This window comes from Trachypithecus francoisi, unplaced genomic scaffold (genome assembly GCF_009764315.1).
Source record: "Trachypithecus francoisi isolate TF-2019V2 unplaced genomic scaffold, Tfra_2.0 Lachesis_group7, whole genome shotgun sequence".
Lineage (NCBI taxonomy): Eukaryota > Metazoa > Chordata > Mammalia > Primates > Cercopithecidae > Trachypithecus > Trachypithecus francoisi.
In genome coordinates this window covers 94,775,654-94,803,588 of record NW_022681472.1, presented here as the reverse complement: position 1 = coordinate 94,803,588, position 27,935 = coordinate 94,775,654, and the positions used below count along the sequence as shown (strand labels likewise).

The window sequence follows — 27,935 nt, the reverse complement described above, 5'->3', positions numbered from 1 at the left end:
ATTTTTGATGAGGAGCCACTATGTACCAGGCAACGGAACTGTGCATGGCAGTAAAACAGGCTCTAGAATGTTCTCAGACAGGACTGCCTGCTCACCTTACCCTTCAGGGGTCCTCATGCAGCAGGGGAATGACCCAGACAGTGATCCATGAGAATCCACTGACGCTGGCCCTAGACACCTCGCACCACACCTGTGGAGGTGGCTGTCCCTGCCCACTGATAACTCAGGCAACACCCTTTAGATGATGCCCCAGCAGCTCTTTGTAAAACACCCAAGGAGGGGCCTTGTCCCCTCACAGAGGCTCTCAGGGCAGGCCTTGGCTGATGGCTGTTGTCTTCTTCCTGCTCCCCTTCACCCAATGATTCCCCTTCCCCGCACTTTTAATCAAGGGCGAATGATCTCAGGAGGCGGCACTGGTGCGAGCCTCCCATGTCCAGCTGTTTGGGGGATGGTTACTTACTAAATGCCAGGCCTGGCCCTGGGGACCTGGAGACAAACTGGGGTCCGAGCCATCCTCAGTGCTCTGGGCAGGACAGTCCATCCCCGCAGGGCAGAGCTGGCCCTGCCCTCACGGAGAATCCAGGCAGCTTCTGTAAAAGGGCTCCTGAAGAGGTGAGCGGCTGGGGGCATCTCGGGATGTGCTGTCCTGCAGCGCCATCACTGGCGGACCTGCGGATTGAAGGCAGTGGGGGCTTCAGGAAAGGTGGATCTGGAGGGCAGACAAGAGGCTAGGGAGGCTGTGGGGCACCACGGCCCACCCACAGGTGCATCTGTATGCCTGCCTTTCCCATGAGGGTTAGGTCAGGCCTCCCTGAGCCGTATTCCCTCAAGCCAGTAACTGGAGCTGCTTGTCGGCTGCCCCCTTAGGTGGGCACATGATCTCTTCATCAGGGAATCACCTTCCCCATGACTGGCACTTACCTGGTCCCTGAAGCCATTTAAACTTGAGACTCAACAGCCTAAGGAAACCAAGTAGTAGGGGCTCCTTGACTCAGCCCATGAGTCCGCTGTGCTAAGCTCTCCCAGCCCTGGGTTGAGGGACATGGGAGTGAACCAGCAGGCGAGGTGTGGCGTGTCAGGAGGACTGCTGGTATGTATAAGGCCTGTGTGTGGCAGGCACAAATGCCCTGGGGCAGAGCGCAGAAGAAACAAGAAGCGGATGCCTGTGACAAGCTCGATGCCAATAGTTACAGGGCTTCTAGGGAACTAAAGGGCAGATTCAAAGGCTGCAGGCTCCAGGGAGAGGCCCCTGCCTTTAGGGAGGCCATGCCCCTTGCTTTGTGTGTGTCGTCATCTTCACGCTCACAGCAGGCCTTGGGGTGGTGTTGGTTGTCTGGGATGGGAGACCAGGACACAAGGTACTGAGGCTGCACAGACCGAGAGCAGCTGGGCTGAGCTGGTGAGCCTCGCAGCCTGGGTTTTTCCACTCTGCTCTGCAGACTTGGAGACACCTCAGGTTGCTGTTATGTAAGGGAGGGCCTGGGAGAGCCGGGGCTCTGGGCTGCGTATGTACGTGTCACTGAGTGTGCCTGTTGAGTGTATACATGTGTCTGCCTGTGTGTGTGCCTGCAGCATTTTTGGAAGGAGGTCAGCACAGTAGTTGTGCAGCAATCCAAGATTGCCACCTATTAGTCGTGTGTCCTCGGGCAAGGGACTTGGCTGAAATCATTTAATCCTTACAGCTCCAGGAGGTCCTGATTGTCATTGTTTGGCCAACTAGGAGACTGAGTGACTGTGTGCCAGGCAGCTTTCTAGGCCTTTTACAAGTGTTCGCATTTATTGCATGTTTACTATAATTAAGTAAGGAGTGAGGAAGGCTTTCAAGTCTTCAGGTTACTATTACTTCTATTCCACCCCAGCCAAATGCCTCAGGCCAGATGTGTGTGTGAGCATGTCATATGTATTTATATTCCTGTATGTGAGCATGTCTGTCTCTGTATACATGTGTGTCTGTTTATATGAGTGCCTGTGTGTATGTACCTGTCTGCATATCTGTATCTCTGCATGTGTCCACATGTGCACATGGCCTGTCAGTGTCACACGGCAGGCTGCACCCTGCCAGATCGCCCCCCTGCTACTCGTGTCCCTGAGCTCTAGTTTTCTCACCTGTTCCATGGACATGACCGCACCAAACTGAGAGGTTCTTCTCGCATTTCGTTGAACAGTAAGCGGGGTGGGCCTGTCTGTATGTCTTTGCTTTCCAAGTTCAACTTCGGTGCTGGTACAGAATCGTCTTAAGTACATGTTATGAGCTAGGTGCATAGCAGATATACCCCCAAATGCCACTGGCTTCCTGCATCACGGCTCACTTCTTCTCTTGCATCACAGCCACTGTTTCTCAGCAGGGGCTCTGCTCTAGGTGGTCACTCAGAACCCAGGCTCCTAACAGCTGGAGGCACCATCCCACCTTAGGTTCTGAGGCTTCTATGTTTAGGGAGGGAGCAGGGGGAATGGGAGCAGGGAGAGAGAAGCAGAGGCAGAGACAGGGAGGGTCAGAGAGAAAATCAGGTTTTAGTGGGCCAGGCCTGGAACCCTGCTGGCCAGCACTGAGTCACACGGCCATGTCTACTTGCAAGGGACTCTGGCCCAGCTGTGTGCCCAGGAAGAGGTCACATATGTGGGTGGACACTGACGGTCTCTGCTAGAACCCACCTGCTTCTGTTGCTTCCTGACAAAATGAGCATCCTTCCACGCAGGAGGCCCTGGTGGAAGCCAGTTTGCTGCCATCAGACTCTAGCGTGGGGCGACTCTGTTGTCAGCGTGCACTGAGTTCAGTGTTAACAGTGAAAACATGCTAGGAACAAGGCCTGGGGCACCCCACAGATCTTACCTGCTCCTGCTTTTTTGAGGCCATTTTTTTTTGCATGATGTGGGGTCTGTGGTGACTCGTGTCAATGAGACACTTGCTAGAAATGCAGAGGTCCCACCCCCTACCTCCCATACAGAATGGACATGGCAGCAAATCCCAGGCGATCCCATCATTAGCAAGCAATGCTTTAGAAGTCACACTTGCAACACGTCTTACCTTCATGTCCACTGTCAGACCTCCCAGGAGGCATCGGGTTTTATGGTTCTCACCTGGTCTGATTTGACCGGAACTTACATCTCCCAGTAACTCGGCATTCAAAGCTCTTGTTCTTTTGACCTGTAGATCCTTCCAGGGTGAACTCTGCCTGTTCCCTCTCAGACCCTGCAATAAGGTGAATTAGCCCTAAATGAGAATCCAGCAGAAACAAAGCAGGAATTAAAGTTTGATTTGATTTCACTTCTTTAAAACAAAATGTATCAATTATTACTTACAGATAGTATTAAGGCCTAGCTTGATTTTCAGTTCTTCTATCACAGACTTTTCAAAAGCCACATTTTATATATTTTTTTTCCCTCTGTACTTTGTTTTTTAAATTTAGGCTTGTTTCCCCACATTTTCTTGTAGTATTTCTAAATTTTTTTGGAGTGGGAGAGGAATTATTTAGTGGTGGGAAGAAAGAGTAGAACGGAAGGGAGTGAGGAGAATTTTGCTGGAAAGGGATGGAGGCGGCCAGCAGGAAAATGCAGGTTTCTCTCGCGTGCCTGACCAGGTGTGGGCACCCGGCCTGCAACCAGGGCCAGGCTCTGAGTGCAGAGGCCTGAATCACATCAGGCTGGCTTGGGGGCTTCCAAAGGCAACATGCTTTGCGCAGGGCTAGGGGGAGTTTTCTTACCCGTGCCACAGAAAGAATACCACTGACCCTGCAAAGGGTATCCCCTTCCCCAGAACCAGTGGGTCGAGGAAGGGGAGAAATATTTTAGCGCAGTCCCTGGCTCAGCACCAGCCTGCAATATCTGGTGGTCGTTACTGTTACCATTATTTATCTTTTGTCAATGCTAAAAGGCCATTGATGAATGCCAGCTTCAAAGATTCATCACATGACATCTCATCTATGAGAAAGATAGATTAGCGACTTTTCCCAGATGATTCCTGGATTCCGGACGCAGTCACCGGAAATCGTGGGCGGCCGACCCGCACCCACGGCCGTGTCCCTGCAGCCGCCCAAGCGACCGCCAGAGGGCGCCGTTGCCTCTCCGGTGGCTGGCGCTGCACAGGGCGCCTATTGCAGGGAGCTGAGCCCCAGAGACAGAGGCTCTCTGTCCTTGTGGCCCATTCGGCTCTTTCCTGGCAACACTTTCTAGGAGCCTCTTTCAAAAGCTGACTTGCTTGGGGGGTGGATGACCTCCAGCCTCTTTCAAGAGTGTGATTGCAGGCTTCTGTGCTTCCCAGCCTTCGATATTTTGGGGGACTGAGAAGGGGTATGCCTGGACCCCAGCCTTCTCCACCCACCCTGCTGTCGGCCTCCTGCTCAGGACACACGATGTGCAGTGCGCTTGTGCGGCTCTTTCACAGGGGAAGGCCTTCTAGGCACCTGTGTTCCCCTCTGTGGCCCTGGGCAGGCCCAAGGCCCCCGACCTGAGAAGTTCACCTACTCCCTCTCCGAGCTGCCACCCCAAAGCCACTCCACGGGCCTTCCATTGGCAGATACGGTGCAGGCTCGGGCCTGTGTCTGCAGCCTGTGCCTGGAGGCTGGAGTGGGTGGAAGGGTAGGTGGCTAAGTGGGACCAGCGAGCCTGGAGCCTTGGGTGGTGCTGCTGTTTGGTTCTAGGATTGGGGGCTGGCCCAAGCCTGCATCCTCCGAGAGAGAGAGAGGCCCCGGGGCGGGGCGGTGGCGGCAGCGCCCAGGATTCTACAGAGCGTCTCCAGGCCCGTAGCAAGCCCCAGCGAGCAGACCCTTTCTTTCCAGCACGCACAAAGCCTCGCCGCCACCACTTCCTTATCCTCTGAGGCTCAGCTTAAGAGTTTTAAAGCTTAGAAGCATTAAAAATAAGGCTTTTTCAAAATTGAGGTAAAATTCATGTAGCAAAATTCTCCCTTTCAAAGAGTATAGTTCAGTGTACAATTCAGTGCAATGCTGTACAACCACTGGAACTGAGTTCCAAGCCATTTTCATTACCCCCAAAAGAAACCCCTTACCCTTTCGCGGCCCCTCCCTACCACACCACCTCCCCCTGCAACCCCTAGGCAACCACTAACCTGCTTTCTGTCCCCATAGGCGTCCCTGTTCTGGTGTTTGTGGACTCCTACAATACTTGTTCTTTCATGACTGGCTTCCGTCACTCAAGGTTATGGACTGAACTGTGTCCCCCCAAAATTCATACATTGAAGCCCTAACTTCCAACGTGACTGTATTTGGAGATGGGGCCTTTAGGAGAGGTAATTGAGGTTAGATGGGTCATATGAGTGAAGCCCTAATCCAGCAGGTTTAGGATTCCTAAGAAGAGGAAGGGATATGGGGACACTGTCTCTCTGTGCACCATCTGGGGACACAGCCCGGGAGAGCCCCCACCAGAAACCTCATCTGCCTCCCTTTCATTGTGGAGTTCTAGCCTCCAGAACTGTGGAGAAATCAGTGTCCCTTGCTGAAGCTGCCCAGTGCTGTGGTATATTTTCTTATGGCAGCCCAGCCCGAGCTGACTAAGGTTCATCTGCACTGTAACGCCCATCAGGACTGCATCTCTCTTTAAGGCTGAACACGTTCCATCATACACATGGACCACATTTGTTTAGGTGTCCATCCATCGACGGACGTTTGGACTGTTGTGAAGCTAGGCTGTGAACACGTGGGTACAAGTATTTGTTTAGGTTTTAGTGACACACCGAGGTGTGAAGTTGCTAAAAATGCTTTAAGAACGGATTTCTTTGGTGTTTGGGCATGAGCCAGGAATGGAGAACATCTCGGGGTGCACCGTGTAAGCCTTCCTGCCCTCCCCAGGGGTGCCCCCGCCATGCATCTAGGCCCTAGCCAGCAGAGGGTGTTTCCTGATGCCACCTGGTGAGGTCGCTGTGGGGACTAAAGGAGAAGCACATGTAACTATGATAGCTGATGTGTACCAAGGCTCAGCCTCCCAATCTATAGAATGGGGATGAAGACTCTTCGTTTAACCTCGGCTGTGTCCTCATAATGAGAAGGGACAGGGGCCCATGGGAGGTGGAGTCGCAGAGCTGGAAAGTGGCCGACTACAGTCGGAGCCAGGCTGGCTGAGGCCACTGCGGGAGGTGCTGGGTCAGTGATAACCCTGGGTCAACCAGGGACGAGATGTCCATCCAGTGCAACCCTGGGCCAGGCACCGGGGCTCCCTCAGGCTGGCCTTCCTCAGGAAGGGGCCCTAGGGCTCTCCCAAGGGGGCCTCACCCAAGGCCCTACATGGAGCAGAGGAGGAGAAAGGCCTTATGAATGTTGTTGGAAATTTGTGCTTTGCAAGCTCATGTTTTAGAAATATATTTTATATATTTAGTGCATTTTCCCCCCTTAAGGCATCAAATGAAGGGAAACCAAAAGGGAACTGAAGTTCTTTTTGAGAATTAATAATAAATCATATGAGGAAATTGCTTTCATTAAATAAAACACCAAATCTGCCAGATTTTCCTTCAGGGAACACAGGGTGCCAAGCCTGAGAATAAGCCAGTTGCCAGGGCTCTGAGGGCAGCTCAGGGCTGGGGCCTTGAAATCCTGGGGCATGGGTGGATGTGGAAGACGAGGGGGCCATGCCCTGCCTGAACAGCATGAGCAAGGGCCTCAGTGCTTCCATCTGTGGGAGGGGCCCAAGTTCTCCATGGTGATTGTGGGAAGGGGCCTTAGATTACCCAGAACGACCATGTTTGCCAGGGTGGGGGCTCCTCGCCTCTCTGTGCAAGGCAGGGCTGACCTCAGCCCAGTGCGGGAGGTGCTACTATGTTACCTTTATTTGTGCATCTGTGAAATGGAGCCAACTGATGGTTCTTGTCCCAGGCAGCCTCTCCACGAGGGAGGGAAGGCAAAGAAAATGGGGAGCCGTGCGTTCTGTGGGTCTTACCCCAACTCGCCTCACTCTCCTGCTGCCCTCCTCCCCCACAACCCCAGGTCTCTTCTGTTCTCACTCTTCCTTATTCACCATTTCTGGAGCATGTGTGGCCTCCGTTTGAGACAGATGGTCTGTTTCATCTTATTTTGTTTGGCCTGTGCCATGTTTTCAAATGTTTAATTGGACACTAATTAGATACCACATTTAAAAAATCCATATTTTCAGCTTCTCTTTAAAACTCAGAATTGAGTCACCCTGGCCCACCATCCTGGGGCCAGGATGGGAGCGGCTGTTCTTTGAGAGGCCCTGGCCTGCCAGCTGGCCATTGCCTGCTCAGCCCTGTCACCTTCCAGCCCCTCTCCCCAGGACATATATATCAGCGGTAGCTTCCAAGAGAATCTTGGAAGCTAGAGACACAGGGGAGTGTGAATTGCAAAGTGCTTTGTTGAAAAAACTGTTGTGGGTTATTTGTAGCCTTGCTAGGGTATTAGGATGTGTACTCTGGGTTGGGTGTTAATCACCTGCAGTGAAACCCTGGCTAAAGCCAACACATTTCCAGGGGAGACAGAATGAACTGCCTGTGAGCTGGGCTGACTCCAGGTAGGACAGGTTTAGATGCAGCGTGAAACATCCCTGTACCACTTCCCATCTCTGAGATCGGGGACGGGATGTTATCTTCTGAGGCTGAATTCATTCTCCTGCTAGTGAAATGACTGCAGGAGCTCCAGACCTCACCCTCCCGTCTGGCAGGAAAAAGCAGAAGCCTTTGAGTCACAGGTCAAGCCCCAAACCCTGAGGCTTTTGCTGAAACCATCAGAGTGCCTGCAAACTACCATTCCCTTCTTGGACTGAACGGGAGACCAAGCCTGCATGTAGTGCCTAGTAGAGATTGGGGTTGTGTTATGTTGCAAGAGCCCTTGACACACCCGCACTGATATCCCTTATCCATGAAAGAACGAGTTGGGAAAAGCGTTGTCGAGTGGATGTCAAGTGCCGTGCCACTGGAGGAGGCTGCTTCACTCCATATTGCCTTTGCTAGAAGGGAAGGTTAAGGCTTAGAGGATCTAAGGTGTCTTGCCCAAGGTCATGGTTAGCAGGTAGGAGATGGAGCCAGACCCAGACTTTGGGACCCATTGATTCCTGCCTACCCTACATGTGACCCATGCATCACTTTGCTTTTGGTGTTTGCAGATGCCTGGGTTTAAATCACGCCGAGCTCATTCGGGGGCCTGAGCGGGGCCGATGCTCGTGGGAGGATGAGTGGGATGCTTGCCGCAGACTTCTGTGGGAGCCAGCCGGGAAGCCCAAGGGCAGCTCACCTCTGCAGCCTGCTCCTCCTCCAACCCACCCTGAGTCATTCTTGAATGGAATGTGTGGCTGTTTTAATTCCTACCAGCACAAACCTTTGCATGTCCTTTATATTGTATTCTCTTTCAGCGGGAAGTTTCTCAGTGCCTAAATGCTTGTATGGCCATCTCCTTCCGGTGCTGGGCAGTCTGTCCCGGGGAGCTATGGGCTGGGGGAGACAGGACAGCCGCTCCAGCTCCTGGAACAGCCAGGCTTCCTGGGAGACTGGGGTTGCAGTGACAGAAGAGAAAGAGGCCCAGGGAGGGATGTGACCATCCACAGTCCCTATGAGGGCACGTCCAGGGCTCAAACCTGGGCCAGCCTGACACCAGGAGCTAAGCTCCTGCACTCCACCCCACTGTGGTGGGAATTCAAAGCTCAGCTTGATGGGTTCTGGTGAAGGGATGAGGTAAGTGGGGTAATGGCCTGGGCATTCCCAAGTGGAAAGAATAGGAGTAGTAATGCTGCAGAGGCAGGAAGGTAAAGGCCCTGCTCTACCTACCTCTCTCCTGAATAAGCTCCACAGTGGAGGGCAGGGGTTTTACCTTTAACTCTGTGAAAGTCACTCATGGTCAGGTGTGGATGTACCTAGATTGCTGGGGGGGGAACATGGGGAGCCACAGACAGCTCTTGAGCGCTGGAGTGCAGGAGCGAGGCTGGTCTGCAGTCCACTTGGCCCAGGCTGCCCTATTTGCTTTCTCCAGTGGAGACAGCCCACTGGATACTTTGAGTATCTAATTAAAATACGGAGCTCAGAATAGGTACCTCTTATGGTCTACTCTACATGTATATAGTATGCATCTTGCCCTACTATATCCCATGTGCTTAGAGTGTCTTTAAGTGAAATACGTTGTTCAGAACAGGAGAAGCTGGGAAGCTTCTGGTACCTGGTGGCCGCCACGGCTTCTGGGAAATCTTGCAGAGCCAGTGGGGAGTGACAGGCATCTTAAAGTGAGTGCTGCCTTCCAGCCACAGCTGGTGGTTTGGGGAGCTCCAGACCCAGTAGAAATGATTAGTTTTATTATCCTTCTCCTCTGCCTGTCTCCTCTCTGGAAAGATGGAGCCTATTCATTTTTTTCTTTTTTCTGTTTTGTTAGCTGCAGCAGAGAGTTGAAGGCTGCTTCTCTGCAAAGCCTCTCCCAGGACAGATCAAAGAGACCCACTAAGTATATTAAAGAGGCCATGAAAATCAGGCTGGGTGATGCCGTGTCTTGGGCAAAGCTGCCCCAAGCCACCTTGGGCCCTGGGCTTAGGGATTGGCTGGGACTTCCAGGCAGGCCTGGGAAGATGGAAGTCGATTGCACAGCAAGGTGCCTGGGGACACCACGTGCTGCCTTCTCCTCCATGCTGGGCCCTGGGATCTGCATAGCTGAGTCAGTGGGCTCTGCTCTCCTCAGGAGCTCATGGTCTGGCCTAAGGTGGCCCAGGCTGTGACTCCCCAGCAGGGCCAGTCAGTGTCTGGATAGGTGAGGAGTGCAGCCTGTGGGTGCTGTCCTGGGAGCTGCCACACTTCCACCAGGGTCTGGGGCTAGAAGAGGCACCTAGTAACCAGCTGGGAAGGCCCTGTGGAAGCAGGCAGGCTGTCAGTCCCCTTGGGCCCAGACATCATTGGCTGTGGATCCATATGGGCACTTAGGGGCTGGAAGGCCTGACCCCCAGGGCTGCACACCAGCCTGAGGTGAGGCTCAGTTCAGAGGCTGCAGGGCCTGGCTCTCGGTGAGGGGCCTATGAATTTGGTGAATTCTGGATGGAGTCCGGTGAGGGGCTGATTCTCATTCCTCGCTGATGCATGTCCTCTGCCCCGTTTCACAGATGAGGAAGCAGAGGGGTCCTTCCAGTGTGCTCAGGAGTCATAGTGCACAGTGCAGAGTCAGCTTTTCTAAGTGGGCTTTGTCATTTTTACAATGACTGTCCCCTTTCCAGATCTGTCAGGCAGGAACCCCAGCACCAGCCTGCCCTGTGGAGTTGGGCGTCACCGGCCCCCGGGTCTGTGGAGGTGGGCCGGGTGAACTGGAGGTTCTCTTTCAGTACTGGCTTCACTTAGCAGGTGACCTAGGATGCTCCAGACCCCTGCGTGGGGCGCCACTGGAGGAGTTGGTTCCATGTGCTGGGACGTGGGGCTGGGCTGAGCTGGGGGTCTTCCTGAATCTCCTTCACTACTCACATCGACCCACCCTGCCTGGTCCTGGGCACTGCCACCTGTCAGCAAAACTGAGCAGGCCATGGAAGGGCGTGTGGGTGGGCAGAGCAGGACCCTGGAGCCTGAAGTGGGGGCCAGCTGGGCTGAGGAAGCTGGGACAGGCACTCGACCGGAACCGACTGTAAACCCCTCCAGGGTCCCTGAACTGTGCCGGCATCCCGGAATCTTGGGAAGGATGGTGTCAGGGATGCCGCTGCTGCGTGAGCAGTGCTGGAGGCCGGATTTCAGGCTGTCAGTGCTGTCTCTGTCACCAGCGCCACTGTGGTTAACCTCACACCCAGAAGCCTGACTCCTGGCCATCTGGACCAGTACCAGGTCCCAAAGGCAGGCATGTCTCTAACTCCGCATCCCCTTAGACATCAGCAAAACAGGCGGTGAAGCTCTGGAGATGAGCAGTGTGGGCTGGCTGTGTCCCTTGTGTGCAGGGACTTTGTACCCTGTGTGTGGCCTTTGCATTCCTCAGTTGGTGGGACTCTGGCTTAGGGCCCTGCTGTTGGCTGGGTGCCTGTAGGGGGTGCCAGGCATTGGGTTGGGTAAGGATGATGTGGTCTCTTGCAGGGCAGCTGTGAGTTGATCCAGTCTCCCTCCTGCAGCCTCATCTTCCACATCTGTAAAGTGGTTCGAGTGACTGAGGCTGCTTGGCTGGACCTCGCCCACAGGCTGCGGCGCCCCTCTGGGAGTCCTGGTTTCGTTATCTCTACCTTCGGAACTGTATGTGTGCCTCCTGAATTTTGTGCACATCCATGTCAGAAGTCTCATTGCCAAAGGGACGAGTGATCCCTTTATGATGAGGGAAGGGTGGCCAGCGGTAGGTGGGACTTCTGAGATTCTGCCACCTCTGTGGTCCTCAGATGGAGAAGGTCACCCCTTGTAGTGCCTGGTGGGTGTGGGGTATTCTAGGAGCCTGGAGTCCTAGAGGGAAAATGCACATGGGCATGTGTGGTTCCTGAACTCACAGGTGAGGTGGGAGGTGACCAGGAACAGAGCCCAGGGGTCACTTGTGGCCTTTCCATATCCCTATCTGCACCTGCTCGTGTTGGGTACAGGCTGGCTGGAGCCCCTTGGGAGATTTGCAGGCATCCCCTGTGCCAAGAGCAGGTCCCAGGGCACAGTCAAGTCTCTGGAGTTGTCTGAACGGGTAACATACGAGTTGATGAATGAAGACGTCTTCTGACCCCTGGGCGGTGGGTATTGGGATATGTTCATTTGCAGATGGGAAAAAATCATCTTTCAAGACTTGAGTTGTCACACAGGTGCTGGGGGAATGTATTAGATTTGTACCTCATTCTCCCCTTAGGAAGAACTTAGAGGCCATCTTCTGTGTCATGTATCCAGCATACATGCATTTTCTATGTTCTTTATTGTATCTTCTACATATAACCTGTAGACATGGTGTGTGCTACTAAAACGTACATGTGTGCAGTCTGCAGCATATACATAGGTGTGACACATACACAGCCTGTCATGTGTGTTCTATAGGCACACACGGCATAGACAATATTTGCTGGTGAATATGGGTGTGCTGTAGTTATATGAGCCTCTTGGTCTAATCTATCTGTATATACTGTCACATATGCTGTTATTCTACACATTAGGTTCCAGGTATACACTGTGTGTTCTATATGAAGTCTTCATGGATGCCATGTATGTGTGTTCTATATAGGTATTTGGGAACATCTGACATGTGGACTTAATATTTGCAGACCTGTTTGTACACAGTACCTGCAGTGTTCTATCATAAGCAGATTCGTTAAATAGACCCAGGGGAAGTCTCTGCAGGAAATACAGCTCTCACACTGAATGATTAATAAATGGGCTATTGATAAATTCTTCTTGAACACATAGGCAGGGTTGGGGGGCAGCAATGAGGGATATGTGGAACACCAGTGGAGAGCTATTAACGCACCAAGGGCGCAGTTCCTGGAACTTGTAGAGAGTAGCTGCTGTGAGCCTGCTGGCAGATGCAGCTAATTGCCGAAGTCCTCTTCTTCCTTTCCTCTGATCTACTGGGGCTGTCCATTGGATGGACCCAACTGGAAACCAGAGGGCAAAGGGACACTTGCTGTAGCTCCCAAGGTAGAGAGCAAGCTGTGGCTGGGAACACCTGAACAGGACAGGGGAGGATACCCTGCTGCGCCTTTTTCCTGGAAGGCCTTGGGAGTTCTGAAACTTGTCTCTCACTTTAGAGGGAATGGTTCTATTCCCCAGACCACTGGGCCCCCAGGAAATGTGTTAATGTGGAAGACCCCCGAACCTCAGTGCCGTTCATCTCCCGTACTCTCTCATGCATGTATCTTACCAAGGGATGTCATCAATGCAGTGGACCAGTGAGAAACACTGTGGGGTGTCAATGATCAAGTTTTTTCATGCTCCTCTAGTAAGACAGCAGGAGAATTGACATAAGCCTGAGACAGGACATACCAGTGTACTGCTGTCCAAGCCCTGTCAAGGCAAACTGCTTCTTATTTTTACTAGCAGGAACAGAAGTCAGGGTGGGGGACTGTGGCACCTGGTATGCAGTTTTTGACCCAGAAAATGCTGTGTTGACTTCTTCTAGTAAATATATCACATACGGAACATTACCACTTATTAAGTTTCCAACAACCTTCTGTTATTTTCCAGCATTCCAGCTGGCTTTTTTTGTATCAGCTCTATGGGTGAGCTATATGGAGATAGAGTAGGATTCCCACCCCTGCAATCTTTTATATTTACCCTACTTGTTTGCCAAGATGTGCCTTCTTTCCTGAAGACCTAAGTTTCCATCTGGTGTCCTTCTCCCCAGACAGAGCAGCCTTCAGTAATCTTGTTGTACAGATATGCTGGTACTGAACTCTTGGTTTTGCTTAATTTGAAAATGTCTTTGTTCTGCCTTTCTTGAAGGATAATTTCTCTGGATGTGGAATTCCCAGTGAGCAGTCTTAGTTCTTTACAGTCGTGCTTCCACTGCTTCCTGGCCTCTGTTGCTTATGTTTAGAAGTAAGCAATATTATGTTGCTGTTCCCCTGTATGTGGTGTAATTGTTTTTCTCTGGCTGCTTTCATTATTTTCTGACTTTAAGCAGCTCAACTCTGGCGTGTGGTTTTCTTTGTATTTGTCCTGCTTGGGGTTCACTGAGCTTCTTGAATCTATAAGTTTGTGTCTTTCATCAAGTTTAGCTTTTTTTGAGATGAAGTCTTGCTCTGTCACCCAGGTTGGAGTGCAGTGGTGCAGTCATGGCTCATTGCAACCTCCGTCTCCTGGGTTCAAGTGATTCTCCTTCCTCAGCCTCCTGTGTAGCTGGAACTACAGGTACATGCCACCACACCTGCCTAATTTTTGTATTTTTAGTAGAGATGGGGTTTCACCATGTTGGCCAGGCTGGTCTCAAACTCCTGGCCTCAAGTGATCCCCCTGCCTTGGCCTCCCAAAGTGCTAGGATTACAGGTGTAAAGCACTGTGCCTGGCCTAAATTTGGCTACTTTTGGCCAATATTTCTTCTTTTTCTTCAATGGGACACCTTTTGATATTGCCCCACAGCTCCCCCAAGGCTTTATTTTCAATTTTTATTCCTCTCTGCTTTTCCTCTTTTTTTCCTCTCTGCTTTTCAGATTGGATAATTTCAATTGATATATATATATTCTCTTTCTTTCAGCTTTTCTCTTTCCCCACCCTGTCCTTTCTGGCCTAACTTTGTCACATCATCTCTTCTTTCGTAAGGACTAAGGGGTGTCAGAGCTCAGTGCTAGCTGGGATTGAGGGCCAGAGAGGATGGGGAGAAGGCCTTCTGGAGGCAAATATGTGATGTTATTTCTCAAGTGAGAGTTTGGCCCATGGGGGTAGGTAGGTCATGGCACATATTTGTACCACCAGAGACAGGCAGACTGAGCCACAGGCAATGAAGCTCTGATGGAGAAACATGAGCTAGAGCAGTCAGAGGCAGCTTCCTGCAAGAGGCAGTGGTAGAGGATCCTGGGGTCTGGTAGATGCCTACTGTGTATCAGACTCTGGGCTAGGAGCTGTCTGATCTCGGCAGATCCATACAATGCCACCTATCCCATGTAACAGATAAAGACACATGGATTTGGAAAAGCTTATGGAACCCAAGGTAAAGAAGCAAGCTAAGTGACCATGAACATGTGACAGGGTTACGTCAGGGAAATCTGTCTTGATGGGCAGGATTTTAGATATTGGAAGACCAGGTACATCCTTCAAAATTTCAGTCCAAATATTGTCCATGATCCAGGTTTTTATTCTGGGTAGTGTTAGTGCCACAGTTTGAACCTACTGAGTCCCTTGTTCCTTCTGCCATATTGGGAAGAGCCCATCCTGGTTCTGACATTGTCACTGACCAGCTGGGTGACCCTGCAGCTGACTTCACCTCTTCAACATCATTGCCTTCATTTTGAATGTGAGGAAAGAATGTGAGGAAATAAAGACTTCACTTGGATTCCCTGCAGCAGCCACGCAATGAAGTTGCATCAAGAATTTCAAAAGTACTTACACACATAAGGTCTTTAAGGGTTGTCTCCTCATTTCTCTCCAGGCTCCATTCATAGAGTGGTGCAAATGTATTCATTCCTTTATTAAATATTTTACTTTCTAGGTATGGGGGAATACAGCAGCGAACAAAACATTTTAAAAATACGCCTTTGTGGCATTTATGTCTCACTCTGCAATCACCTCTCTTGATTCAAAGTCTCTGCTTTTGAGCCTCATTCTTGGCAGTTGAAAACTCTGGGCTGAAATCCCAAGTCTGAAGAAATCAGGCTACCCTGCTATTAAGTAACTAACTCAGTTTTCTTGTCAGTGAGGTTGGACTCATGATGGTTGTTTAGAGGCTAGAATGAGGTGATGTGTGTAAGAGGATTTAGCACTGTGCCTGGTCCATGGCGGGTATCATTCTTTGAAAATCTACTCTTCATGCCAATCCATAGTGGACTTAGAGAGGCTTCTCCCTTGGGCTTGGTACTTTTGGAGTTCTTAGTAGTGAATCTTTTATCTTTTTAAAGCCTTTGCGTTGCTCCAAGATGGCACTGGAATGCCCCTCCATCCCCTCTCAGTGGCATATCACAAGTGACATTGATTCTTCCTTGTTTTTCTCTTCCCTTCCATCCCAGGTTATAACATCCCAAATCCCCTCCCTACTGAAATATTCCTACCCCCACTGCCATCCCCCAACCTCATGTGACTTCTAAGAAACTGGCTCTCCTTTGTTCTCCTCCCTCCAAGATATGGCCATGCCCTTCTACCCTGCAGAGGAAATTCCCCCGGTTCCAGCCCAACTGAAGCATACCAGGTCCCCCTGCATTGCACTGCGCCAAATCGACCCCCGCTTCCCCCAACCTCTAGACCCCTCCTCACTTGCTCTCCCTGTTCTTCTCGTCCCCTCCCCACAGGTTATGGGCACGCTGCACCTGGCACCGATGCGGGCAAGGCCTTCTGCATGTTCTACGCCGTGCTGGGCATTCCGCTGACGCTGGTCATGTTCCAGAGCCTGGGCGAGCGCATGAACACCTTCGTGCGCTACCTGCTGAAGCGCATCAAGAAGTGCTGTGGCATGCGCAACACTGACGTGTCCATGGAGAACATGGTGACTGTGGGCTTCTTCTCCTGCATGGGGACGCTGTGCATCGGGGCGGCTGCCTTCTCCCAGTGCGAGGAGTGGAGCTTCTTCCACGCCTACTACTACTGCTTCATCACGTTGACTACCATTGGGTTCGGGGACTACGTGGCCCTGCAGACCAAGGGCGCCCTGCAGAAGAAGCCACTCTACGTGGCCTTTAGCTTTATGTATATCCTGGTGGGGCTGACGGTCATCGGGGCCTTCCTCAACCTGGTGGTCCTCAGGTTCTTGACCATGAACAGTGAGGATGAGCGGCGGGATGCCGAAGAGAGGGCATCCCTCGCTGGAAACCGCAACAGCATGGTCATTCACATCCCTGAGGAGCCACGTCCCAGTCGGCCCAGGTACAAGGCGGACGTCGCGGACCTGCAGTCTGTGTGCTCCTGCACCTGCTACCGCTCGCAGGACTATGGTGGCCGCTCAGCGGCTCCTCAGAACTCCTTCAGCGCCAAGCTTGCCCCCCACTACTTCCACTCCATCTCTTACAAGATCGAGGAGATCTCACCAAGCACATTAAAAAACAGCCTCTTCCCATCTCCTATTAGCTCCATCTCTCCTGGGTTACACAGCTTTACCGACCACCAGAGGCTGATGAAACGCCGGAAGTCCGTTTAGGTGTGGGGAGGGAAATGGGACAGAAAAGTCATTTGTCATAGTTGGTGTTAATTTCCATTGGTCCAACTCGTCTTTTCTTATTTATTTATTATTATTGTCATCATTATTACTTTCTCTCCTTCCTCCTTTCTTGGTCTCTTGGTCTCATTTTCCCCTACCTTTCCAGCCAGACAGAGCAGGCCAAAGGGAAATACAGGCCCATCCTCCTCTGAAACTCACATCTGAGCATGAAGCATGGATCTCCTCCTTCCTTCCCAGCAGACTATGCCTTACATTTCTCACCCCACCCGCCCCATCTCTGCAGTGGTTTTCCCGGGACAGATGTGAGACCAAGACCACGGAGAGAGCTGAGAGGATACCCACCCCAAAGCTGCACACCACGCTCAGAGCCTTCAATCGCCCACCCTTAGTGGTGTCTCTGACCTAACTCCTTTCTCTTTTCCTCCCTAAGGACTGAGTGGCTGTGTGCGTGTGTTGTGTGTGCTTCTGTGTGCACATGTTGTCATGACAAAATGGGAAGTATTAGGTATTCCTTTTTCTTTCCCATCATACATCATAGCCTGCTTTTGGCTGCTTCCAAACAAAAACGGAAAGACAAAACCCACAAGGTTTTAGATTTATCATCTTTTGCCAAATCAAGCATGTTTCATGAGCAGTCCTTATCCCTGATGTGTCATGGCCATGTTTTCTAAATGCTAGGTTCTAAATTACATTAAGTTTTTTTTAGGGGGCGGGTGGGCAAGAAAACCCAGATCATTTTAGCTTGCCAGTTCAAACATTTTTTTAAAAGCATGCACTTTGTTAAACTGGTATGCACTATCAACAAGAAAACGAGAAATGGAATAATCCAAAGCCAGTACCATTAATTTGTAAAAGACATTTTTAATTTTGTCACCTCCAGTTCCAACAATTTACCATGCAACTGGAATTGTCAGGGGAAATGGGAAAATTGTTGGAACCCTAGAGTATCTATTTTATTTTCCTCTTATTGATGATTTTGTGCAGCACCTACCTGCATAAATGAGAATTATTGTGTTGGAATGCTTGGGTGAGAATGGGCATCAGTATGTGGCTGTGTTTCCTTTTCCTAATGAAAAGTGACAGGGCATTCCTCATTAAAAATACATATCTATTTCAAGAACTATCGTCTCTAATTGCATTTGATTTGTAAATAGGGGAAAGTTCACATTGGTCTCAGGAAGAGTTTAGAGGCAAGGAGCTTTGTCTTGGCCTACTGGGAACTTGCCAATCTCAGGGGACAATTTTGTCTGAGTAGTGTAGAAATTCCTCCCTGCTCTCAATAGGGGATGACCCCAAAGTCATCAGGCTGTAGAATATGGCACATTGGAGGCTCTTATAGTAACAGGATTTAAGGACAGTTTGACCTCCAGATTCACTGAGGGGACTTTAATTTCCCTCATTACCATCCCTGCCATTTTCTAAAAATCACCCATTCATCCATCCTCCCATTCCTCTTTTGTAAACGAAGTTCATGGCTCTTGCATGGAAATGGACCTTGGCTGTACTCAGAAGGAACACGTTTACTGGCCTGTCTCAAGGCCCCAACGAGATCTCCCAGAAAGGAGGCTTTGCTCCCTAGAAAGAGTAGACCTACAGGATTTCTTAAAGGAGACAACATCTGAATGCCACCAGTCCCAAGCATTTGGGCCAATGGGCTGAAACACTGGAGCATTCAAGACTCCTCTGAAAAGGCTGTGCATGTACTTTAATGCTACATCCCATGTTGAAATTTCCCCTTCGTCCAGGACACAGGGCCTTCGAAGGAGTCTGCGAACCTCAGATTCTCTAGGCCAAAGTTGACAGTTCTCAACCTTCAAGGTCTTTATTGATTTACTTGTTTTAAGATTTTGTTTTATGGGAGGCCCTACTTGGGGCTCTAAAATCTGTCCAGAGAATAGCAAGTTCTTTTCACTTTTTTTTTTTTTTTTTCTCTTGGATGAGGTTGTTGACGCTAGGGGGTCAGAGGTATAAAAGCCCTAATGCATCTGCAGAAGGCTTTGCTTCAGAAGAGTGTGCCTGGAATAAATGTGGGATTCTCATGAAAACCTTTGTAAGAGGTGCCTTCAAATGGTTGGGGGGTGTGATCTGATCTATGATGACACCAAGGCACTGAGAGGGTGATTTGCTCAGTGTCACAGGCTGGCTGTTGACAGAACTGAGACAGGTGTCTCAGTCTGGAGCCCAGGAGAGTCCAAGGAGCTGACTTCACACCACCATGTCCTAACTCAGCCCTCAGAGGAGGGCGCCTGCCTGTTTCCCCACTAGGGGCATGCAGCAGGCCCTTGGAGCCAATTAAAGGGACACCAAGTCCATCCCACATACAGAGCTGGTTTCCACACTACACTATCTGTGTCAAGTTGGTCATATAGGAGCCCTGCTTCTGCTTGAATGCCTCAAGTAACAAGGAGCTTCTCTATTCCCAAGAACTGTAAAAAACATTCTCTATTCTATAGGATTAAGGATTATAGGATGAAGTCTTTTCTCCTCACATGACCACTGACATAAGTATCTGAGGCAACTTGTAATTTATCTTGGCTCTATTTCCCTCCTATGTCTTCTCTTTGCTACTGGTTTAGCCCTTTGAAGGATGGTCACCGAGTCTTCTCTTTCAAAGTTAAACATCCTTGTTTACGGTCAGTGTTTAGGGGATGGAGGCAAACCTTGGTTTGCTTGGTGATGTTCAGCTTTTGCTCAGATGGTCCATCTCTTCCCTACTGTGGTCTGGCCAAGGAGTTATCTAGGTATATCAGGAAATGATCTCAGAGTAGGGAGGGCAGGGGCCCAGTTAAAGGTTCAGGGTTCTTTCTTCTCTTAATAAAACAGCACTAAACAGAGATGCCCAACTTCTACCACTCAATCAGCATTAGAATCAGATCCTCAAAGCCAGGAGGAAGTTTGGTCCAAAGTCATCTCACTGAATAGCCTTTAATTTCAGAGGAGGACACTGAGGTCCAGAGAAGGTGAACACTTACCTAAAGGTCACAGAGGTAGAATCTAGGTCTTCCCGCTGATTTCTCTACCATTTTCCTGGCTAATTCTGTTGCTGCTTACAGCCTCCTGAAGATCTCTTGTTGCTGGGTGATTTTAGTTTCTTAGCCCCAGGTCTTCCTCCCTCTTGCACCTAATAATTTCTTTCCTTCATCCAAGTGATTCTCATCCCCTTCTCCCCGTTAACCATGGCCATTCAGCAAGGGGGTCGAAGTCACAGCAGTCTGCTTGGATGTAGGGATCAACTTCTGTTAGAATGAGCTCAGGAAGAGCCACGTGCTACCAGAATCACCCAAAGTCAGCCCACCATCCAGTACCTAGAAATCAGCATACCTTGTAGGTACTTAGGGATCATTACTACCACTGCCCTCCTTCCTCCTATATTTGGAGTGGACAGAAGATTGAGAGCTCTTAGTTGAAAAGAAGTCAAGTGAGAGTAATATCTCTAAGACCCCTGGGGGCAACACTTGCTAGAGACCATCCTGCTATAATCCTCATTGTACCCATCCTGGGTGGAAAGTGCTGTGTTGGCCTTCCGCCTGTTAGACTCTTACGTAGGACTGAAGATACTTGATTATCCCTACAGCTAATATCAGATCTGTTCTTTCCACCTGCACTGCTTCGTCTTGAAACCCTGGCAACAGCCCCTTAAGTACAGGGGGCTGCCTGGCTCTAAATGTGAACCCTCTTGGAAGCATCTGCACGCTCCCACTGTGCATGGCTGATTGGGAGGGGAATGCCTGCATTCAGGCATGGTCACAGCAGCTCATTTGCAGCCCAGGATTCCCCCTGGGTCCATCATCCTTTCAGGAGAGGTGGCAAATAGACTTAGACCACTGCCCACAAAAGCCTCCTTGGGAGGTGCTCATTAAAACCCCACCCATCAACGGGAGGGAGATTGATGAATCTCAGCTCACCTGTTCCTTATCTGTGCATAGGGCCTTAAGAGAACATTGGGACAGTATGAGCAGCTCACAGATAAGCCTAGGCAGGTCGTTTTTCTCTGCCACATCCATATCTGGAAGCCAATGGGTCCTGTTTCTCATTGACAATCACTTACAGCTGGAAGCTGGAGGGAAGAACAGGGTTTCTCAGAGGCCTCCCTTGTCTGTGCACATTGGCCGGGAGAGGGAGGTGAGCAAGGAGAAAATGACCAAAAAACCACCATCACTGAGGCTTATGGCTCCATTTCTTTTTGTAATGTTTTTTTTAAATGACAGGCCCCAAGATACCCTTTGAAGCCCTCTGCAGAGGCACATGCCCCCGTCCTATCAGTGCACTGGCCCTGTCATCAATGAGGCACTCTGGCAAACTGTGACTTTGTTCTGAAAGTGGTATGACTTGGGGTCTGTCCCATGCGGGCCAGCTGCCTGGGGGTCTAAAGTGGGTTTCCTCCAGAGTTGTGGCCGGCACAGGACCCTGGAAACACCCTAGATGGGGACAGGCGGGGGACCTGTCATTGTGCTGTGCTCCATTGAGCTCCTGGAAGTCATTTCGCTCCCGGGGCCTCTGGGGCTTCCCCATCAACATAACAAGACAGCTTGGGCAAGATTTATGGGCACTTAGCACAAAACCAATTTGACCCACAAAAGCATTTGGCCGGGATGTTCTGATCCCTGGGCACACTTGAAGCTTGAGCCACCCAGAAGAAAGCCAAAAATCACTTTGTTTGGCAGGGGATGGGGAGCTGGGAAGATGCAGAGGGACCGGCAATAGCAGAGAGCACCATGGTTATCACAAACTAAGGCCAGGTACATTCTGGGCTCCCCAAAGCGCTGAGCATAAATCCATTTTATGTGGTTCTTTCTTGACCACACCTGATAGAGGCTGCTGATTCAGGAAAATGGAGTCTATGACCACGGTCCCCCACACTGACCTTCTATGTTGAAGATCCCAGAATTACAAAGAATGGTCCAATGAGCTTCCCTAGACTTCTCGCCCAGACCCCCCAGCCTCAATACTTTGCCACCCTGCTCCCCAGCTCTCACTCAGATGTTTGGATGACACGTCATGTCTGCAACTTTTCAGTGGTTCAGCCAGAGAAGAAACTGTCTGTCATGAACAAGTGCACTTTCCTAATGGTGCCATTGTCACGCCTAAGAAACATAGCATTCATACATTATTGTCTGGAACAATCTGTATGTAAATCCCCAATTGTCCCAAAAATGTCAAGAGCTTGAGTGTAAAATACAACCCAAGACCGCCTCCCACAATTGCTTGTCTTGTTCCAGACTTCCCCTGAATAGGATGTCCCCGTCACCATTTCTGTCTTTATGATGTTGGCCTTTTTGAGGAGTCCCGGCCAGGGTCTTGTAGAATAATGCCCCATGATCTCCTCTGCTTGTTTCCTCAGGTTAAGACACTTTTGGCAAAAAAAAAAACAAAAAACAAAAAACAAAAAAAACAAAAAAAAACCAGAGTTGATGTCAAGCAGCTGTGATTTACGCATTTGATGTTTGGCTCTCTGGGGACCTCTGTGGTAACTGCTTTCAGTGTGGATAAATAAGTCGTATTAAATGTTGTTTTCCTCTGTCAGGGGAACTAACTGCACATCCAAGAGAGGCGTCCGTGGATGCTGGGTCTCACTGCCAAAGCCGAACACGGCTTCGGGATTTCTGCCTTCTCACGTGGACCTCTGCTGTGCTGGGCGAATGCCACTACTCATTCCCCTAAACACCTGTGGGGATGGTCCAGCTACACATAGATGGGAAGCCCAGAGAAATGCTTGATGCGAGGGTCCCCGCAAGCCAGCTGGGCTGTTTCGGCACCCGCCCCCCAAAGCTCCTCAATGAGGAGTAGAGACTGCCAAGCCCTTCCACTCATTCGTCATCATAAAAATGTAACTTGCTATGGCAGCCTTTTGGCCATTAAGGGCTATACTTTGTGACCTCTGTCCTTGAGATCTTTGCTCTGGCAAGTTCTATAGCCTTCTCAGTGCTGCTATTGTGATGCAGTCTCCCTGCTGTGGCTAAGTAACCTTTCGTTTTGATCAAGATTTGTCCATGCAGACTCCTACCTCTGCGCCTTTGCCCATGCCGTTCCCACTACCTGGAAGGTCTCCCTGTTGCTCTCCAGCTTTGAGGTGGAGATAGAGCATCTCACACCTCCTTTTGGTGTCTCCTGACCCTTTTGCTCCCTGTTGGACTTGGCAATGTCCTCTTCTGGGCTTCCCTAGTCCTTGTTTTGGTCGTGAGCGACCGCACTGGGGAGCAAACCTCCTGTGGCCCCGGCCACAGGAGCAGCAAGCACTGGGCAGTGCCCCGGAGGCAAGGACCATCGCGAGAATAAAGGCACTGAGATGTCTGGCATCTTGCCCAAATGGCCACTCATCACCGTGATTGAGGCATGTCTTAACTTGCTGAAGTGGAAACAGGGTAACTCAATGCACACCTCTGCACCATCCCTGGAAACCAATCCAGATCTATGAGAAGAAAACTGGTCATCATAGCGTTGGTGATTCAACAGCACCTGCCCGGCAGGGTGGAGTGTGCCCCATACAACAGGGCTGGAAGCTGCCACGCCAGGCGTTTCTCATAAGGTGGCTGACAGGGATGGCACCAGACTACAGGAGCATTCTTGCGATGTCACTCTGAAGAAGTTGGGCCCCGTGATGGGATTGTCATCAGGAAACTGGGTCTGCACTGTTTTCTTGTGGCAACACTTCTGGTGGAGGCTGCGAGGGGATGGGGACATGCACCATGAGTGACTCAGGACCCCCAGCCTCTGTGGCCTGGCTCCTGCCCACCCCTAGCTCTGGGGCCTTGAGAGAGGCAAGCACACGCTCTTCTCGCCTCCAGAGAGCAGCATAGGGGTGTGGATGCTGCTCAGGCCCTGGCATCTCACACGCCTGGGACCAGCCTCTGCCATTCACAGGTGGGTGGTGGTTTTGCCTCTCTGAGCTTCAGTTTCCCCACTTTTAAACTGGAGATTATACATAATCCCTACTGCAAAGGGTGCCTGTGAAGACTAGATGTGATGTGATGACATTTAATGGCACCTGCTCTGTGCCAAGCACCCCACCAGTGTTCTTATACATGTTTGCATTTCTCATAAAAGCAAGGCCCATGTCTCCCAGAGGAAGTTACTCTGGTGGCATTGGACTTGAAATCAAACTATGGGGGAAAAAAACAAAAAAGTGATCAAGTCTGGTTGAGGAACTCAGGCAGGGCTTCATTGGGGAAATGGGATTCAGAAATCATTGAGGTGAGCCTTAGAGGAACAAATGGGTGCTATTTTAGGCAGAGACACAGTGCAGGCAAAGGCATGGGCCAAGGCCTGGGAGTGTGACAGTACGGGGGGCACAGATTCCATCCCGCCATCAGTGGAATCCTGCCACTCTTGGGAGAGATCAGACAGCATAAATCTCAAGGCCCTCCACAAGGTGGCCACATCCTAAGTCATTCAAGCCATTCTTCTGCTCAAGAACCTTCCCTGGCTCCCTAGTGCCCACAAAGTTAGTTTATGTTAAGGTCCTGCACTCTAACCACCATAGCCTGAGTCTCAGGCTTTCCAGGAGGCACTGTCCATCTAGATGTCCCTCCTGGGTCCTCCGCCCATAACAAAATTCTTAAAATAGATACTGGAGTCTCACCAAACTTGAATTCTGTGGTAGCCTTTTGGTTGGGTGGGTTGTTTTTCTTTGACAGGTGGTGGACATTAGCTCCAATTTGCATATGGGGAACTTTCTGGAGAAGATCTTGGTCTTTCACTTAAGCATCCTGGGGTCTTGTCCTGACGAAGTCTTCTGCCGGTTTTACCAAAGACTAGCATGAAACTAACAAAAGGAAAATGTGGTATAAAATAAGTTCTTACGCTTACTTGGCGTGAGGAACTTGTTTCCTGATTGATTTCATGAACAACAGTGATCGTGACCCCCTGCATCTCTGCCCTCTGGGACTGAAGCTGGCTAAGGCCTTGTAGGCACTTGCTCCCCCCACCCCCAGGAGATGAGACCTCTCTGTGGGTCTGTCACCCAGCACAGGGTCCTCTGAGGGTGTCAGATGATCCAGGAGTGCCTACTGTCATGGTGAGTGCTGGTGACCCAGAGGTAGCAGCTCCTGGTAAGAAGCTCTGGGTACAAAGCTGACCCCATCAGGACTTAGAAATATGAGCTTGATTTTGAAATGAGGCCTTTGGGTGGTAGAATCTGAGGGAGGGCAGAGGCTGGGGTGAGGGTGGGATGATGTACAGGAAAGAAGTCTAGGGAACATGGGTGGAATCAAAACTCAGACTTTCTCTTTGTGATTCGCTGTGTGGCCTAGGGCAAGGCACCCCACTCCTCTGGGCCTGGGTTTTCTAACTTCTAGACTAAAGGGTCTGGCCAGGCTCCCAAGGCCCACTTCACCCCGCCCCAGTGTCCACCACGGACAGAACGCCGGTCTGGGGAGGATGGGCTGGGAGGACTGGCTGGACTGACTTCAGCTGCATTGGAAAATCTGTCCCCTGACACCTTCTGTTGCAAGTGAATCTCAGATGCTTTATTTTTTAATGACATATGGATCCATGGATCCTTAATTAACCAACAGCCCTTTGCAATCTTTGCTTAATTTCTTGGTAGGCTCTCCTCCCATCCTCACCACATGAGGTACCCTGCTCTAAAGGAAGAGAGCCTTAGCCAGTTGAGCTGTGAGTCATCAGTATTTGCAGAGCAGCCCACAGGCCTGGCCCCTGGAGCTCACCCCTTCCTGGTGAGAGAGGGGCCTGCCCCTGCCCAGCATTTACCTTTGGGCTTGGCCCGAAGCAGCTGTTCCACCCTGCTGTGTCTTCCTCTGGGTTGTCCTCACTCCAGGGTTCTCTTTGCTTCCTGGGAGAATATGTCCCCCCACTGCCTTCTGAGGGCCACTTGGCCCAGCAAAGGGCCTTGCCTCTGGTCAGCTCAGCTGGGGCCCAAACCTCTTAGACTTGCCTATAGTGTAGCACTGTGCAAGTGAAGATGTTTCTTCCCAGTGGCACACTCTCACTCTTCATGCTCAGTGGTGGGGGGGTAGGGGGGGTGGGGGCGCAGAGCACTCCCACTTGGCATATGGGGTGACAGAGGCTCAGGAAAGTGGCAAAGCTGGAACTCCAAGTCAGGTGTCCTGACTGCACATTTCCAGGTACCTATCCTGAAGCTCGCGGGGCGGGGCGGGGCGGGGCGGGGCGGGTCCCTCAGATTGCCATAAGGAAGGGACATAGATTGGGGCATGTCTCAGGAGGAAGATGGAGAGGGTGTCATCTCCAGGTCAATCAAATACACACACGGGGCGGGGGGAGTGGGCATCTCACATGGGCAGGCATCAGAGAGGAGGGAGCACCAGGTCAGCCAGAAAAAGATGTGCTGAGTCTGCCAGTTCCTTCACCCGGTTCAAAAGCCCAGCTCTGGGCTCAGCACCACAGACAAAACCATAAGCCAAGAGCCATGTTCAGATGAAGCCTTTGTTAGGTATTAATCACCCAGAGCTTTGTCCGTCTTTTCTCTACAACAGTGGCCTCCAGAGGGCAGATCCGAGACCAGCAGTAGTGGGTCTCTGGCCTGAAGGGTGGGCTGGTAGACCTGAGCTGGGTACAGCATGCAGTACATTGTGTAGTAGAATGTGGCCCGAGGGCGCAGGCATCCCTCCACCCCGCCCCACAAAGCCTGCAGCAGCCCCTGCACAGGACAGGGCTCTGTGACGGGGGTGGAAGAGCCTCTGCCGAACCCTCCCACACTGTGGTGTGACCCAGGCTGGCTGCCTGTCCCGGGAGGTAGATCTGACAAGAAGCTGGAGAAGCACAGCGATGCTCAAACACATCTGGCAAACATACCCCCCCCGAGCCTTCATTTCCGTCTGTGAAAGAAGGATCTGGAAGACAGGACTGTTCTGGAAGGACTGGGGGTGGAAACCCCTGTTCTGCAGATGCTGCTGTGATAAAACATCCAAAACACTGGGTGGGAATCTGCCCCCAGGGTGTGCCTGGGTTTTGTCTGAAGCTTTGTGTGGGACTCACAGGGTGGCAGGGAATCTGGAGTCCGTGGGGAGGCAGGGCTTGTCCTTCTTGTCACCAGCACCTCCCTCAATGTGGTGACAGTTGGTCCTGGCACCTGAAGGGTCCAGCTGGGAAACAGAAGGGGGAGTCAGTAGACCTCTATGCATCCAGAGAACAGTGCTTGATTTTGAGGAGGGAGGTCTTGTAAGCCTCAGCCATGAGTCTTTGCCTCTTAAAGTCTGAGCTCACAGCTTTGCCTCTTCTAGCCACCAGGCACTGGGTGGTGTAGATATCAGGGGCCTTCGTAAGTACCCAACTCTGGTTCCTTTCCCTCCTCATCTGTGGTAGGACCACTTGGCCTTGGCAAGTCATTTTTCCCCTCCTACAAAAGATGAAATGGCCAGGTGAGATAAGAGGCAGGTGTCTTCCAGGCAGATACTGGTGAGGATGAAGTGAGAGTGTAGTCACATACTGGACTTACATTTCAGTGGGGGATTTGGGAGAGACAGGGCCCAGTCTTTCCAGCACTGGGTTGGGTTCCTACACAGGGGCCAGATCCTCTCTCCCAAGGACATCACCTGTTTCAGGTAGATTCGTTCTGTAGACTCCCTATCCTCTCACTGGAGACTGTCCCCACAGAGCACTTTTGATCCTTCTGCTGGATTTTCCCATCAGATGGGGTCTCCTTGATGACCCCAGCACCCAGTCCCCAGTGAAACAGACGCCTGGACAGTGGTGTGGGTGAAAGCATGCTCCAGGGAACCAAAGTCCACTTCTCCCAGATAACACATCTACAAGGCATGAGCTGCTGCAACAGTGGGCCTGGCAACTCCCGGGGGCCCCTTTGTGCAACTCCGGCTGCTGATTCAGCCATTTCTCCAGCCACTATTGACTGAGCACGCTGAGCATGTGCTGCCTGTCAGCCTCAGAGGGGACCAGGATGGTGAGCTCGACAATCAAGTCCTTGCCCTCACAGGACTAAGATGCCAACGGACCACAGCCTCCCCAGTGCACGGAGTCTAGAAGCAAGGCTGAGGAGCAGGGAGCAGGAACGGGAACCAGAACAAGTCTCAGCAACTGTTTTACTTTCTCACTTGGAATTTTAGAAGTTGGGTGGAAAAATATGATGAAAGGAAAAACACGATTAGTGGGAACCCAGTGAAGCAGAACCCACAATTAACACAATTTCTCTATAATTTGATAGCTCCTCAGAGGAGCACACTCCTGAAAAAGGCTAATTATATATTTGTTTGTTCAGCCCACAAATAGCATTTTGACAGCCGTTTTGTGTGTGTGTGTGTGGTGGGGGGGTGGTGGGGAAGGACCTTGTGAGATCATCTCAGT

The 27,935-nt window shown here is 51.0% G+C and overlaps 1 protein-coding gene across 4 annotated transcripts in view; it reads left to right on the top strand.

Moving 5' to 3' along the window:
* KCNK9 (potassium two pore domain channel subfamily K member 9) overlaps nucleotides 1–27,935 on the top strand; it is a 105,399-nt gene that overhangs the window by 71,683 nt on the left and 5,781 nt on the right. Inside the window, exons 2-3 of one of the 4 annotated variants that reach the window (XR_004435289.1) lie at nucleotides 15,796–16,637; nucleotides 22,183–23,519. Coding sequence is in view for 1 of the 4 variants with exons in the window: in XM_033202851.1 (XP_033058742.1) it covers nucleotides 15,796–16,637 (842 nt within the window). In the remaining 3 variants the exon portion in view is untranslated. Of the gene's footprint in view, nucleotides 1–15,795; nucleotides 18,477–22,182; nucleotides 25,504–27,935 lie in introns of those variants that run through there. The other 3 variants (XR_004435288.1, XR_004435287.1, XM_033202851.1) reach the window with 3 other exon arrangements.